At 39.8% G+C, this 17,074-nt stretch overlaps 1 protein-coding gene across 6 annotated transcripts in view; it reads right to left on the bottom strand.

The window, feature by feature from the left end:
* Positions 1–13,249, bottom strand: part of FMR1 (fragile X messenger ribonucleoprotein 1) — a 33,856-nt gene extending 20,607 nt beyond the window's left edge. For all 6 annotated transcript variants that reach the window (XM_075107030.1, XM_075107031.1, XM_075107028.1 and 3 more), the window contains exons 1-7: positions 13,114–13,249; positions 4,541–4,593; positions 3,405–3,498; positions 2,347–2,418; positions 1,917–2,065; positions 791–884; positions 586–702 (exon numbers count right to left, since the gene is read on the bottom strand). In XM_075107030.1, the coding sequence (XP_074963131.1) occupies positions 586–702; positions 791–884; positions 1,917–2,065; positions 2,347–2,418; positions 3,405–3,498; positions 4,541–4,593; positions 13,114–13,164 (630 nt within the window). In that variant the 5' untranslated portion in view covers positions 13,165–13,249. The remainder of the gene's footprint in view (positions 1–585; positions 703–790; positions 885–1,916; positions 2,066–2,346; positions 2,419–3,404; positions 3,499–4,540; positions 4,594–13,113) is intronic.
* Between the last annotated feature and the right edge of the window lie 3,825 nt (positions 13,250–17,074).

Raw genomic sequence — 17,074 nt, 5'->3', positions numbered from 1 at the left:
CCCATGGACAAGTATGAGTCAAGTTTCTTGCCAGTCAACACCCACTCTCCAGTCACAGGAATATCAGAAGCTGTATCTGCTGATAAGATGACTTCCTAACGTTTTATCTGTAGACAAACCCATTCCTTCATACATCCTACCAACATCAGTCTCACCCCTTCCCTCTCTCGTTTTCTCTGTGGTGTTTTGCAAGATCCAGTTCTAGTCCATCTCAGTATCACACTATATTCGCTCCCATCTATTTTTACCCAACAGTAATTCAAAGCTATCGAATATGTGGCGCTATTTGTGCTAATAGTAATGATGATAATAACAACAACGGCTAACTATTTTATCCTTCAAACTATGGAAAAAAATTTAATATATACTTTTATTTAATCCTACACAAAATCCTGCTGAATAAAATGAGCTGGAATAAAGATGAGCCTTCACAAGAACCATAAACTTCTTTGTTGGGTTACACCTGTCTTTTTAACACCAAGAACAGTACCATTACATAATAGTTACTTTCAAGTCCCATCAGCTAACAAATGTGCGAGTATTATTTTTTTTAAACTCAAATTATTTCAGGGAAAAACAACATACCTCCAGCTGTTTGCTAGCTTCTTCATTTCTCAGTATCAGGGATAACTTGGTACGAAGACTTCGAAAGTGCATATCAATCAGCATATTTGCCCGCTTTGTTGTTACATCATTGATTGACTAAATTATTAATAGAGAAAACACGGGTTTACACATGAACTTTTGAAACAAACCACTGCCAATGATACGGTTAGACATTTGTACTTACCAAAATAATAAGCTGGTGGTTTTCAGAATCATATGTTACAGAAAAAGCTCCAACTGCCTTTTTGAAGTCCTTATGTGCAGATTCTTTGGCACACCTAGGAATAAAAATGCTACAAAGTTAAACTACTGCGTTTATGGTTCACAGCCAAAAAGATTAATTTCTTAATACAAAGAATCTAAATAAATATATCCAAGTTCTCCCTGTTAAGGCAGGTGTTATTTTATTCTGTTAACATTTATTTTACTCATTTTTCTTTCATTTTCACATAAGCAGGATTAGAAATATTTCAGAAATTTTCTGTAGGTACATCTACAAAATGACAAACCAGTTAAGTAAAACTATATTAAAAAGCTCTAATCATTACAAATGGCAAGTCCAAAATTTCAAACACACCATGAACCAGTAGGATTTATAACTTCACTGTAATCACTGCAGCATTCTAATGACTTTATGCTTATCTCATGCTGGATTTTACCTCTCCAGGCTTCTGTCCACTCGCTACTTAGTTAACTTGTGTATTGTAACAATAACCTCACAAATTGTTAGTTTAACCTGTATCTACAGCTTGTTCCACACTGAGGCAATAACATGTATCTCAAAAAAGCAGAAAGTGATCTGAAGCTATAAAAACGAGAGTCAGTATTAATCTGAGTTTTAGAGCTGTATTTACATGAGAACGACACGTCCGTGTTCTAGGAGAAAACTAACAGCAATATAAAGCAGTGTTTTCTTTTGTCATTAAGTATCAACTTGCATAGATTGTCTGACACTCTGTCAATGAAAGAGTGCCCACTTGAAAATGATCAATAAAGTTGACAAAGAATGGATTCAGATTAATCTGTGTACATCGCTGAACAGATGTAAGAATAAGCGCCTTAATCTATACCGCACACAAACCTTAAAACCTGGAAGAAAGTATTTCCTCCTCCAGGACTAAAATGCATTTCAAAAATCATCTACTCTCTTTCAAAGTATAAGCATGTCCACATTTGTATTTTCTAAATTCTTACAGGAAAATTTTAAAATTTCATTAGGAACATTAAAAAGCACTCTTACTCCTTCTTGCCTCAGGCTTAAGAAGTTACTCACATTTTGAAAGAAGTTATAAAGAAACACTTGTACTTACATTTGCCTTAAATCTTCTGGAACTGCCAGTTTGATTTTATGAAAAGTATCTTTTGTTGCGGGTTTATTGGGGTTCACAGATCTCAAACGCTCAATTGTGACAATTTCGTTGTATGTAGCATCACAGGCTGCATATTCTATTACGTAGAACTGATATAAAAATAATAAAATCATCCAAGCCACACATTTTATGACAAGAGTGAGCATTACACTATTAAGTAAATGGCACTTTTTGTTAACCGTACAAATCAAATTTGAACTTTTAAGGTTGAGGTTAATGGTAGTTGTAACAGTCCTAATCAAGAAACCCTTTGAAAATGAAGAAGGGCAAGTTAAATACACCGTGCACATCAATATAAAAAAGAGCATAAGAAAAAAGTATAAATAAATATATAAAATATATATATATATGTATATATGCATATTCCTACCTCACCCTTTATCATTCTCACTTTAGCCAACCACCAACAGCAGGGTTCTTTTTCATTTGCCCTGGAATAAACCTAAACAAAATACACACATTATGTATCTGTAGCATTCTTAAAAGGCATCACAGAAGCTGACACTGACTCATACGATCAGGAACTCTGCTATAGGAGCGAAATCCAGCAAAATATATTGGGACATAAAGTCTCTAATCTAAGCACTACATAGCAAGCATGTGACAGCTGAAATGCGTATTGCAAATACAGGTAGGATATAAAATTATGTATATAAGATTGTAGAGATAAATAATATTGTACCCATCTACTGGCATTAATGGCTTCAGTCTTGCATACAGTCAGAAGAGAGATAATTCAGCCTTTTACATCTGTTAATATTTAATCAACAATATTTCTAATTGTGCGTAGGTCTGATGAGGTCCTACCAGTGGGTAGAAGGAAGAGGACACCTATCTACACTTTTTTAGCATATATATGATACTGGTCACACCCACACCAAGGAAGTTTTGACATTTTCTTAGCTTTCAAATCAAAATAAACAGCATACAAGCAAAATCTAAATCTTGAAAGTGTTCTTTTTTTTGAAGTAATTATAAAAATGCATTTTATTAAATATGGAAGTTTTTATAAGTATTTACATATACACATATATTTTACGGTACACACACACACATAATGCAAATTATCTCATTCAGCCTAGAGTTTTAATAATAGAGATATGATTAGCTTAGAGCTGAAGAACTACAGACCAACATCTATTTCTACATTAATTCAGTTCTGATAAAGAACTGTTCTGTAACCAAAGAAACAGTGATCATGTTTGTAAATCAGCATGGAGGTCATGGTACATGGCATTCCAGAATGGTTTACAACTGTCAAAATCTCTTTCCGATGACATGCTTAACATTGCATTTTATGTAGTACTTGAAATCAAAAAAGGTGACAGCGTCTAACATGGAAGCAAGCCTTCCACTGGCTTGGCTGACATTTTTCACCCTGAGTTCTCTCTCTTCTCAGAACAAATGTTATTAATGGAGCATACGTACCTCTACTTCATCACTTTCATTTATATCTTTATTATAGCCTGCAGGTGGTGGAAACCTCACATCATGGAATGGTATTTGTCTCTCTGGTTGCCAGCTAGAAATAAAAATACAGTGAACAGCCTAAACATTTTTACCTTCTTTGTAAATAGAAATCATTTTTAATCAATTAAATTTTTAAATTTTGTGGAGCTTTTGTGCATATATGTATTAAAGGTTATATATACATTGGATCACATTACAAGAAGAAACACACCTAAGTGACCATTAAGCATCTTAAATAAATCCCTGATGCCACCTGCACTGTTCTGAAATCTTCCAGCAGCAGCTTTTACTCTGTTTACAGTTACAGGTTTTAACCTGAACATTAGAAACACAAGTTTAAAAATGTTACATAACACACTTGGACACTTCCTGCAAAACAAGCCTGTTTCTGCTTTTTCTTTGGTTTTACTATGTATTATTAAAACTTGATCAGGATCCAGTCTGAATAGTTTTAATCCTCAGTTTCTTTAACAGAGAATAAATAAGCATGGCAAGAAAAGATAATTTTTAAAGAAACTAGGAAACAATTTCCAAAATACAGCAGATGATGCCATGACAAAGATTCACAGAAAAAAAGTATATAGCGGTGTGTTATTGCCTTTCTGAAGGGAATCAGACCTGAACTAAATGGTATAATGGAAGGTTAACTTTTTATGCCCTTAAATGATGGGAAAGGAACATAATTTTATTTCTAGCTTAGAAAAATGGTACTTATGACTTGACTATAAAACAAATTTTGTAATACTGTAATCTACTACATCCAAAGATATTCACATGAGAAAGAGGCAGCCATGGTACCACTGCTGACTTACTCAAACTTGGGTTGTCACCCTGTAAATTCAAGAACAACATGTTTATCTTCCCAGCAAAACCCACATTACTATAGTTTTGTACTTAAAAATATTTAAACTATTAAACACATTTATACAGAAAATGTCACAACATAGTAAATATCAAACAATTCTAAAACATGCGAGCAGCAAGCTTAGAGTATCTAAAAGATGCCACTCTACATTATGAAGTCATGTTTAGGTTAATCAAATGCAAGTTTGATACTCTATCATTTATAGGTATAACATCAGTAATACACTTACTTGTTTTCAAATGCAACTGTTATAGAATCTTCATGCACATCCTTTACAAATGCCTGTGTAGAAAAAATAGGTATAATTATGGTCTACTTATGGATATTTGAAAAAATAATTTGAAGCTCATACAACACATTCCTCTCACAGATATTGATGAAACTCAAAGTTTAAGCATGTTTTCAAGTCACCCTTTTCAATTTTGCAATAGACTTATACAAAACACACGCTGAAAGCTGCTAACCTCCTTGGGTTCATGATTGCCAGAGTCCTGATACACAGAACGCTGAGCTATACATGCATTCTTCCTATTTTTCATAAGTAATGAGAGACTTTAATGGCAAGAACATTCTGAATAGTTTTAGAACTACAGTTTAAAATGTTTGTTTTTATAACCACGTTTTATGTATTTTGACTAGTGTAGAAATTAAGCCATGTCAGTGCTCCTAAAAAAAAAATCCTGTCTCTTCTCTCTTTTACCTCAAGGTAAGATGAGTTTTGCTAGTGCGATATTCAATCTATAACCATTTCAGCAGACTTCTCCCCTTACTTACTTCATCAGACTTAACTTCCGTAGTGTGCAACCTCAAGATAAACACCCTGCAGCCTTCCTTCAGTTTTCTTCTGGGGGCTGGAAAGCAGTTGTGCTGTCTCCCATGCAACCCCAAAGCAGTGTACAGAACTAGGATTCAGCACCGAGAGGGCTTTCCCTGCCTTATGCTACTCAATTGACAGACCTTTGATCAATTTTCAGCTTTAAGCCCAAATGTCCCCCCACCTACAACAACAACAAGATCAATACTCAAAGAACTTTGTGATTTACCACCAAAAATATTTTTCACAGCCTCAGATGATGGAGGTCACAGGGCAACCAGGGACTGAAAGATTAGGTTGGGGTTTTTTTTGTTTGTTTATTTCTTTTTAAAAATATCTCTACAAACTTCTGAAACAGATGAACATTGGTGAAATGCTGAGTATTCTACTAATATTCATCCATATAATATATCCTCGCAAAGTAGGTAGATAAAAGTCCATGAGCAAGACTGAGCATAAAAGTTTGTTCTACCAATGGAGATCCACCTTAGTAGATTGAAAAATTCTCAGTAAGTTGAAAATAATTTAGCAGTAACCACCACTTCTGAAGAAGAGGTAGTTAATGAACTGTGTAACATTTTATTCTCCTTGCATTTCAAGCTTCTGAGACAACAACAGCTCTTATCTCTTGAAAGAAGACAAGAGTTTCTTTCTCATATGGAATCTAAATGGTTTAAAAAAATTCTTCTGGCATTTTTCCTTTATAAAGTATGCCAAACTATTTCCTGAGTTGCAGCACTATCTCAGTATCACACAAGAGCAATACCTGATAACCGACAAAGAGCTCCAAGAACTGGTTATATTAAAATTATGCAGTACCTGCATGCAAGTATCATTACTTAGGGACATTCAGTACAATAAAGAAGTGCGATGCTAGTTAATAATCTGAAAATAACTAATGCCACGTTGAATAGAAGTCAAAGCAAAGCTGTAATGACAACAGCAAAAAATGGTTTTATACCTTGCTCACCTCTCGATACTGTAAGAATAAGGTTACCAGAACGTTTATTATTGTGAGCATCCAAAGGACATTTAAAACAGTCTCTAATAGTATTTATACAATTACATATTTCAAAATTCCAAGATATTCCTTCTAAGGGGATTACAAGCATAGCTGATATTTTTTAACGATACAATACAAAACAGATTTAAGATCACATCTCAGTATCACATTGACAGTACTATAGAAATGCTATTTACATAAAAAAGCATCAAAGCTCCCAGTTGATCATTACAGATACTGAACATTTATCTCATGTTACATATTGCTGTGTCTTCTGTAAGAAAATTCCAGAACCAGGTATGGACTTGACAAACACTATTGTAGTCCTGACTCATTTCATGACATTACACACATCACTTTCAAAGGCTCCACCCCCATTTCTTCCAATGTTTGTCATATGCAGATCTGAGGCACCTACTCTTACAGATGTAGCAGAAATAGATGCCTTTAATACCTGAAAAATACTGTAATTAATACCAAGTGTTTGATATGACCCCTTCACACCACAGACTGGAAAAGGATAGGTCTTGGTATTATTAGTAACACTTGAGTATGCAAAAGCAGAGATAATTTTATAAACCAAATCCAACAGAAATGGCACCTAGAACACTTAGTAGCCTTGAGGAAAACAGGCAAGAGAAACACAACACAATGCTCTCAGAATTTGTTGATACTTGATTTTTTCATATTCATAAAATAGAATAAAAATAACTTTTCCTGCTACGAAAAACACTTTTGGAGTATTTCTCCAAACACACTCTATGGTGACAAAAACACTGAAAGACACTCTAAGTAGCACTCCATAAAAATTACTACAAATGACAGAAAAATACATGAGACAGCAAAGTGCAAGACTACATCTCATGTTCAGATCTGACATCTCATAACATCTAAGTTATCTTGAGTAGAATCCTAGTGACTACAGCAATATACATACCTAGCAGCAGTAATGCTAAAACTTACCATTAATAAGTACACCAGGTGGTGACTCAAATGTAAGTTATCAAGTTAAAGGCCTAAGACCTTTAAACAGTCTACTACTAATGTTATTTGGAGAAGGTAAAACTCGGGATATATAGCTAGTTGAAAGAGTATGGAACTACGGGCAATTCTTGTCTTCAGTCTGCATCACATTGTAATTTGAAGACTGAAGATCTAGTACAGGGGATGGAGTGCTCTTGTCATTGTCACTGTGTCTGTCCTCATAGAAAGAGCAATGAACTTCATTAGCCTGAAGATGATCCCAACAATGTGCAAAGGTTTTCAAGTCAATTACTTTAGGGTCTTATTGCTTTGCAACTACTACAAAAAGCTCTCCTTAAACAGGTCTTCAATATTGCTTTGGTCACAGCCCAAGAAACCTGAAGGAATGTGAACCAGGAACATTAAGGATAACTGTTGACCATACACAGGTAGCATCAATACAGACATCACTAGTGAAAATTATAAAATGGACATAATTTCTTTAGTTTATACCAAGTTCAGAAGACTCAACCACAGAAACAGATTGAATACCTAGTTTTCACTCCAGCCTGCCCCAAAACATTGACGTCTTAACACTGTAGTTTACCTTTTAATTTACAGCCTCATAAAATTACAAAAATTCATTGTAATGAATTTTTAATTAATTACAAAGTGAATTATGCCTTGCCAAATAGCTAATTTCAGATATGCGGTATATACCACACTTCTGTCTACCTTGCTATGATATTTATGTTTAAAACACTTCAACAATTTATTAATAGCCTAATTATTTGGTTGTCTAATCCCATCTACCCATAAAAAGGTGGTTTTCCTTTTTCTTCAGTTTCTTGTGACACAGAAAGGTGTTAGAGATACTCGATCACGTCAGTCTTTCATATTCTCTATCACAGCATTATGATCTGTTGTAAATAAAATGTATTTGGACCCTACAGCACTACGTATTTGTACACTTCTAAACACAAATAGAATTTTGAAACATTTGAAAGTTTTTGTAAAAAACTTAACCATTAATAACTTTGGAAAACCAAAAGTAAAGCTTGCCAAACTGTTTGGTTTTCTTTATTCTCTAATATGTGTAAAATTATATACAATGCTTAAAAAGAAATCAGACCTTTAACACCGTAAGCCCAGTTCACAGGCACAGGACAAGCCAGCCCCAGACATCAGTAAAGGCAGAGAAGAGGTACTGATTTAACACAAAGTATTATGAGAAGTACAATAAGCATTCATCAATCTTTTTTATTTTAAATACAAAGTGTAAGTTAGGCATGGAAATTCAAACATAAAGGTGTATATATGTGAGTTTGAAATGCACACCCAAGAAGGGACAGAATACTGGCTATGATGAATGTCAACACATAGATGAAAAGCATTAAAAACAGTGAAACTGGATGGAAGTAAAATGAGAGAACAGGACAGCAAAAGGCTACAGCAGCTGGGAGATCCCCATCACTAACAGCAGAGATACCAAGCAGGAGTACACAAAAAGAAACCAGAATCAGTGAAAAAGGTTTGCTTTTATTTCTGTGACCAGAACAACATTTTACAATGGCTGAGGTTGATTCTCCTCTAATGTGGGGAAAAAAAAAAACCCCAAACAAAAAACAAACATGGTAAGTTTCTACACTAAATTTTACTTTCAGTCACATAAGCCCTCAGTGTTTCTCTCCATGCTTCAGACATAAATAAGTAAAAAAGTTTACAACCCAGCACTGACATGTCACAGCATTTCACAAGCACATGAGCATTCAAAGAAGGGTTATATGATGAAGATATGGTCTAAATTTTACAAATTTGATACAAAAGAAGAATTACTGGAAACACCAATATATTTATTATTTTTATGCTAAATGGAATGACAGGCACTTCAAAGGAACAAATAAAGGCTCCAGCTGCCATGAAGTTTTGTTGCTTTTTTTAAAGTTTGCTCACATCTGATGATATGAGCATTGTCAACCATTTTAATAGAGAAGAATAATTAACTGTAAGGAGTGAAAGTAGGGAAAATATGCTTTTTATGATAAAAAATGATATGTTGATACAAACGTGCATCTACTGTTTGTGTAACAGTTCCGTAACATTTCATACCTGGTGGAAGGAGAAAGTCAAAAGGGAACCACATGGCTAGCCAAATCTGAGAAAGGCAGGCCATACAAAGCAACAGAACAGGGAAAGAATAGTCACAGAAACAGCGACCAAACGAGGCAAAAGGGTACAGGCTATCATCCTCAGAAGGACTGAGTAGACAGGCTTGTGAATGTACCAAGAGATTGGAGATATTTGCTGAGGTATGTCTGTGTGGAACAATGAACAAAAAGTAAAAATTGATACATGATGCAACAGGAGGCCAAGGGAACAGTTGTTGACAGCAAGACCAGAAGTAGTCAAGAACTACAAAAGATGAATGATTTTGTCAATTGTAGTTTCAATGCAAAAATGTGAACTAACTATAAAACCAAGGAAACAATGGCAAAGTGCTAAAACTATCAGGATAAGAAGTGGAAGATATGTACCAAGGTTATAGCACAAGAAGTGGCAAGAACTGATTACACACAACATAGATGTTAACAGCAAACATCATTTCAAAACTATCTGCTTCATAAACAGGATGCTTTTCATCTTTAGCAGAGGATACAAAGAGAGAATCACTCCCAAACTGGAGAAGAAAAATCAATCCTATGCTGGAAAAGCATTCAGTGTGTCCCCTTTTAGAGGCAAATAGTATCTAGAGCTACTCCCAGAATGATTAGACAAAGGACTCTCTACTAATCCTCTGAGAACGAGATAAGAAGTTCAAAACCCAACTTATTACATGTATACAAGAATAGACATGAAAAGATATGCTCTAAGAGCATACATCTTCAAGATTTAGCTACTTAGGTATGAGCTGCAAAAAGGCAGTTCTCTCCCCTTCAGATTCAGTCCTGGTGGTTTGTTGCACCAGCCTTCTTGAAATAAGTAAGGGAAGCTCATCTTTTCTTTCCAAGGATTCTGGGCCCAGCAACATACCAAGTCATGACTAAGCATCTCTAGGTACTAGATTGTCAATTACCCCTGAATCATGCTCATTGACTGCACTGCACTTCCCATGGAATAATTCATCTTAGCCAAGGGGAAAAAATTCATGAAAGTACAAAGCATTCACCAAGTAATATTTTAATTCCATTCAGAAAGAACTAGTCTCCACTACAGCTATCAGACCAACACGACCCAGTACTCTGTGAGATGTAGTGCACCTGAGCAGTATGAAATTTCAATTCAAATCTTCCAGTTGAGTATGCATGCATCCTCCAACCACCTCCTACGTTTGTGTGGAACACAACCCTGCTAGATGTATCTCAGAACATGTCCTGGACCAAGTCCCACAGGTAATACAAGCAGAGAAAAGACTGTTTTATTACTCTCAGTAGGGCTTAGGTAACAATTAGGAACCAATTTTGTACCGTTGAGATCAAGTTGCTGCTGGGTACGCTCAAAAATGAAACTAAGTGCTTAGGTACTTGAATTTACAAGGTCCTCAAAGACAGCTACGAAGGAGGATACGAAAGCATGAAGTAGCAATTAGGTGCCTACTTGTGCCACTTTGTCCCTTCATGACTCCAGCAGCCTCATATTCCTCCCTTCCATGTCTTAACATCAAGATAGAGGTGTATTTTTCCAAAACATTTACATATTCTGATGACAATCTTCAGAATGATTCAAAGCCAAAGAAATTATCACAAGTTATCAGCAAACCATGAGACTGAAAAAAAGAACTATTTTAATTTTGATTTGTTTGCAGTGTTACTGTTCTAAAACATTTCTCAAGAAGCTGCTTAAAGAAACTTTTTAAGTGAAAAAAATAATCTTGCAATTAAATCTGCACTTGACATCACGCACTTCTTGTTATGCTTGGTCAACCAATTCACTTGATAATCAAATTGCCCATCTTGCAGATGGGCACAAAACTCTCAAGAAAACATTTAGATAAATTAATAACAGAGTGACATGGACATTATGATGAAAGAAAAAATTGTACCTAAAATTCAAGTAATTCAAGCTAGAGGAAAATTGTTGAGTTACACTGAACATTATTGGATAAGGGCTTAAAAAAACACAAACCCAAACAAAAAAAACACCAAACACTTTTTTTGTTAAAAAATAAAGTTGCTGCATTTATCTTCAGTGTGACGCTCCATCCAGACAAGGTAATACAGGCGAAGACCAAAAAAATCTGTGTGCCCCTTTTGTCTCCTTAGATAATTTAACCAAGTCCTCTTGGTTAGAGATTAAAAAGAGACAAAAAAATTCCTATGTTTAAATTTCTAAAAGTTAAAAGGCAAACATAATATGCAACTTGGAGGTAATGCCTGTGTTATAACTTAGATACCCTAAATCATGTTTAATGAATAAGCTCCCATGAACATATGCTCAAATGAAATTTTCACCTAAACTACAACCAGAAACGTTGGCATGTTATGGACATAAGGGGTACAGGACCTCATGATGTCAAAATTGCATGCAACAAAAAAGTTACAGAAGCTTTCAATTCTCCCGGGTTTCTTTGACAATATTTGTCAGTAAAGAATGCACAAAGTAATTTATTTTGCATGATTGTGTAAATACCCTCATATAATTTGACAAATCTTCATTAGAAGTTCTCTTATGCAATATATTTGTCTTCTGTTTCTTTCCGAGTAAATACTGTATCTTTAAAAATGCAGAACTTATTTTTGAAAGTGCTAAATAATTTAATTCCAGAAAGCAATACAGAGACCTAGGACTGGCTACAATACTGCAAACGCACAGGATGCTTATTTACCATATTTACAGACTTGTTTCATACCACTCAGAGCTGTTGGAACTGTATCATTGGGATACCAACCTGCCCTACTCACATCAGAGTGTGAAATTCTACCTGTTCCTTCATTGCTAACATAAATATTGGATGTGGCACAATAACTAGGCCCAATTTTTAAAGTACTAGGAACAGTTAGATGATGGTAAACTTGCAGAAACCAATCCATGACTGTTTCTGGTATGTTGATAACATGTCAAGGATAGTAGGCCCAAACCCCATTGTGTCCAAATTTTATTTTTCTGTGAACAGGGTAAACCCACAAATTATACCTTATTAATATGCTGATTAATACACTCCAACTCATGCAAAGCCACAGCAATACTACACAGTATTAATAAAAATATCAAGTACTGTGCATGTACGTTCAAGGCTCAGCAATGGCTCTATTCAGCACCCGCGTAAGGGCTTGGAAACAAACGTGGAATGCCATTAAGTAGTTTCAGTAAGAAATAAATTTGATAATTACATGTATTTAGCAACTCAGGACATATATTTGGTCAAGGAACGCTCTCCTTAACGTCAGTAGGCAAGGTCCCCTGCCATGGCATCAAGAGGAGGAACCCACGACAGCATTTTATCATGAACGTACATTTAACAAGCCCCCCCTCCCCCCCCCCCCCGCCTCAAACGCCGTGCACCAGCAGTGCAGCTCTCCTGGAAACCCGGAGAGCGAGAAGGACTTTCCTTAAGTAGCGACACAAGCTGAGGATTTAGCAATTAATGCCCCATCCCCGGCCCTGACCCTCGCTCCGCCGCCAAGGAGAAGGCGGCCCAAGGAGGGGGCTCCCCTCGCCTCCTCTCGGGCGCCGGCAGCACCAGGGCCGCCCCTCCCCACAATGGGGGAAGGCCCGAGGCCTCCCCGAGGCCGGGGCCTCTCTCGTCCTCCCTCTCCACCAGGCCTCGCGTTCCCTCACCCCGGGGCGGCGGCGGCCCCGGCCCCGCTATCCCCGGAGGCCCGGCTCCCCCTCCTCGGACACCGCGAGGGAGCCGCCGAGGCCTCCACCCCTGCCCCACTCTTCCTCCTCCTCTCCTCCCTGCCCCGCGGCCCCCGCGTTCCCTCAGAGCGGGGAGGAGGAGCCGCCGCCGCCTCCTCCTCCTCCCGCCGCAGGCCCCACTCCCTCCCCTGAGGCCCGGCCCGACCAAGCCGCGAGCACCCGGTACCTTGTAGAAGGCCCCGTTGGAGCCCCGCACCTCCACCACCAGCTCCTCCATGTTGTGCCGCGGCGGCTCGGTGCCGGAGACCCAGGCCCGGCGGCGGCGGCGGCGCCTCCTCCCTTCCCTTCCCTTTCTCTCCCTCTCGGCGCAGGAGGAGGAGGGTGAGGGGGTGTGTGTGTGTGTGTATGTGTGTGTGTGTGCGCTGGGCGGGGGAGGGGAAGGGGAATCTCGGTTCACTCCGACTCGAGGGGGCGGGGCCGCGGGGGGGAGGGTGAGGGCGCCGCGGGGAGGCTCACGCGCCGCCGCTCCTCGCCCTCGGCCGCCCGGAAATGAAAGCGAAACGGTCACCGCCGGGCGGCGCGCGCGGGGGGGGGGGGCCGGGGGGGGGCGCGCGGGGCCGCCCGGTTCGAATGTAAACGCTAAATCCGCGTCACGTGACGCGGGCCGCGGCGGCGGTGGGGGGGGAGGGGGCGGGGCAGGGAGAGGGCCCCAGCCAGCACGCGCCGCTCGCCCACCGCCTAACGGCCGGGCCGCGCGCGCAGACGCAGCGGCAAGTGGCTAGCGGAGCCGGCAGCTGTGACTGAGGTCCCGCCTCCCCTCCTGCCACGCAGCCCGAGTGACCGCCGCGTCGGCCAATCAGATGGTGCGCTTGCACCCGTGCGCTCCGACGGGGGGGGGGCGGGTCGGGGCGCGCGGCTTGTTCCGCCGGGCCGCTGTGGTGGGGGGCGGGGCCGGGGCTCCCGTGCCTTTGCACGGGCCCGGCCGGGGCGGGGGGCCGTGCTGGGGGCGGCATTGCGGGGCCGCGCGGCGGACCCCGGGGAACAAACGGGGCCGGGTAACGGCCCTTGGGAGCGGCGGTACTGCGGGGCCCGGGACGGGCGGCGGGGTGGGGGCGCCGAGGGAGCGGGGGCTGCTGGGGGGGATGTAGGCGCAGCCGTGCGGGGGGCTCTGCCTCCCTGGTTGTAGCCAGGGGTGAAGAATAAAACGCCAGTTGTGGAGGTTCCTAAGGAGTTCTGCACTGACGAATGGGCTGGCCGTTGTCAGGCTGGAGACCTGAACACCTCCTAAGGGGTGCAAGGCCGGATGGCCAGGCCAGTGAGTCTGGGAGGGTGATGTGCTGCCAGGTCCCTCTACCTCTTCATCTCCATCTGAGAGTTAAGCTTTGTTCAACAAACCAACGAGTTTCGCCATGTAACACATATTTTAGCTACGTTTAAACACTCAGGGACGTTTCAACCCCGAGACTTTGCTGACAGCGAAGTGTCCTGGTGCCCAACGCCAGGCCAAGGGTCAACGGGCACAAGCTGGAACACGGGAAGTTCCACCTGAACATGAGAAAAAACCCCTTCCCTGTGCGGGTGCCAGAGCAGGGGCACAGGCTGCCCAGGGGGGCTGTGGGGTCCCTTCCCTGGGGACATTCACACCCCGCCTGGACGCGGCCCTGTGCCCCTGCTCTGGGGGTGCCTGCTCAGGCAGGGGGTGGGACGGGGCGATCTCCAGAGGTCCCTTCCAGCCCCTGCCGTTCTGTGCTTCGGTAACACTGTGCCTACAGTCCACAGTAGAACTTGATGGTGAATATTTTAAAGAGCTGCTGTAGCCATGATGGAGCACTTATAACTGAAAGCATACTGGCACAAAAGCTGCTTGTTCAGCCTTTCATTAGACCTGCACAAACAGGTGATATTCCTATGTGGTTTTGTTCCTACTAAGTACAAAGACAAAAAAAAAAAAGTTCTACTGTTACCATCAAAAATCACAATTACAATGTATTGCCATGGCTGTGATTTCTCTGAATAAGTGTGTGATGCTCTCCTTATATAAGTCATGCAGTGAAATTCTGCACCTACTGATGAATTTTCAAAACTCTTGAAATCAGTATGATTTAATCTTTCCTCTTGTTTTTTTACATTATTGTGTTTCAAACCTTGCAAATCAGTGTTTTTTGGTATGCTGCATTTTACATTTAGGCTGTGAAAGGGTGTACAGTATTTATTGACCACCAAAAGGTTTCCTTTCTGTTTATTCTTTTAATGTATGAGAGGTGGAGAGTTGCCTGTAGCAATCTCTGTATGTATGTTTGCCTGCTTATTGTGGTGTTTACTGTACGCATACACAGTATTGATGTAAACTGAATAGAATGATTGCAATGTACCTTGAAGGGAAGGCGTTTGATTCTCTTTTCATCAGATTTGGATACTCATTTCAGCAAATGCTTGAGTATGATGAAGGGTCCATTCACTCTAATGATTCCGTTTGACAGCCTGCTGTGGTCATCAAACAGGCATTGCAGGACTGACTTGCTTGGGGGTGGCAGAGGGTTCAAGAGGGCTGAAGGAGGAAAAGTATAGAGAGCAATGACACAAGATTTGTGTATGAATAAAAACATATCAGAGATTAGATCTTACAGAGTCTCCATAAAAAAGGTAAAAAAGCCCTCCCTTGTGACTTGTTCATGTTATAAATACTTTTTTAGAAACCAGAAACCATACAAATGGTTCAACTCAAAATTTCAACAATCTGCTGGGAGAAATGATGCCCAGCTTTAAAACAAAGTTAGCTGAAGGGGTTTTTTTGCATTCATTATTTGTCATAATTATTCCCTTGGTAATAACAGAGGTTGCTGTCACGCAGGCAGATTATCTCTGAGCAGACAGAATATGAAGGTGTCTAATTTAGCTCTGACTTCCAGTGATGATTTCACCACTCTCCCTAAGCTAAAAGCTGCTGTAATGTATAACCTTCCCTAATGCTTAACTTAAATTTTCCTTGCCATTTCTTAAATTCAACATTTTTTATTTTGTCCTGACTAGTGAATGTCTACTTAATGAGATATTTTACATATTTCCAGAGTGCACTTTCTAGTTTTTTGCTGATTGACTCTTAACCTTTCTTCTTATTTTCCAAATTACTTACTGTTTTTGCTGTTTTACTCTATCTTCAGACTGAACTTTCCATACCTTCTGAAACGTGTTCACAAATTAAGTAACTCGTTCTTATGTAGACTTAGTGTCCTAGACTAGATCCTTTTAAATGTATCTGTGTTTCAAATGCAGTGACACTATAAAAATACATTTCAGTAATTCCATTAAAGTCTTTTAATATTAAAGGTAAAATGTTACTTCATTCAAATGTTAGACTTCACTTCTTATTTATAATCCTAGTGTTCAGTTACATTATGCAGTGGCTATGGGGTTATAATTCAATCAATATGCCCCACCTTTCTACACCCTTGAATTCTTTCTTAGTCCTCAACAATCTCAGCTCGCCTGTTCCAAGTCTTGGGTTTGGTCCTACTGATGCTCAGTGCATCTATTTCTTACTCAGGTCTACACGATTTGGTGTTTGCAGGCCGATCTGCTAACTGGAAGGTCCTTGAGTCACTCTGCATTTGGAATACCTCTCTTCATCATCAAAATAATTTAAAAAACATCAGCTTTGACTTTTATTCACTAATGGATATACTCATATGCTTTTTTAAAATGTTTGTAGAGAAAACAAGAAAAAGGCCTCCTCCCATCTTGTCCTCCTTAGGAAAGCTGAAGGACAGGGAGCTAAGGTAAACAGCACTCCTCAGGGCGTATCAGAGTCCTGGATCCTTGAGGGTGGTACCACTTTAGCTAATACTATTTTCCTAGGATTTGTATCTTAGGTGTTCCAGTTCTTTGTCTATTGGTCTTCACCAGGAAATGCTGCCTTTGATTCAGTACATTGAGGGAATTAAGAATTTAAGATGTAGCCATCAACACCAGCCTTTCAGAACAATACCAACAATCAGAGCCTTTCCCAGTGCTGTGAATTACTCATTAATTGATTTGTGAAAGACCCTTCATATAGACACTGGGGTGACAGGAACAACTGAGTATTTTTCCCCACCTTGTGCTATTTACCTTAAGGCTTGGTCAGGGACCACAAGTAAGAGTTACTCATGGAAACATTCTTTTAAAAAAAGATGATAATCTGTTTAACT

The sequence above is a fragment of the Phalacrocorax aristotelis genome, chromosome 11, assembly GCF_949628215.1.
Source record: "Phalacrocorax aristotelis chromosome 11, bGulAri2.1, whole genome shotgun sequence".
In the NCBI taxonomy this organism is placed as follows: domain Eukaryota; kingdom Metazoa; phylum Chordata; class Aves; order Suliformes; family Phalacrocoracidae; genus Phalacrocorax; species Phalacrocorax aristotelis.
The sequence above is the reverse complement of the archived record's forward strand: the minus strand, read 5'-3'. Positions and strand labels throughout refer to the sequence as shown.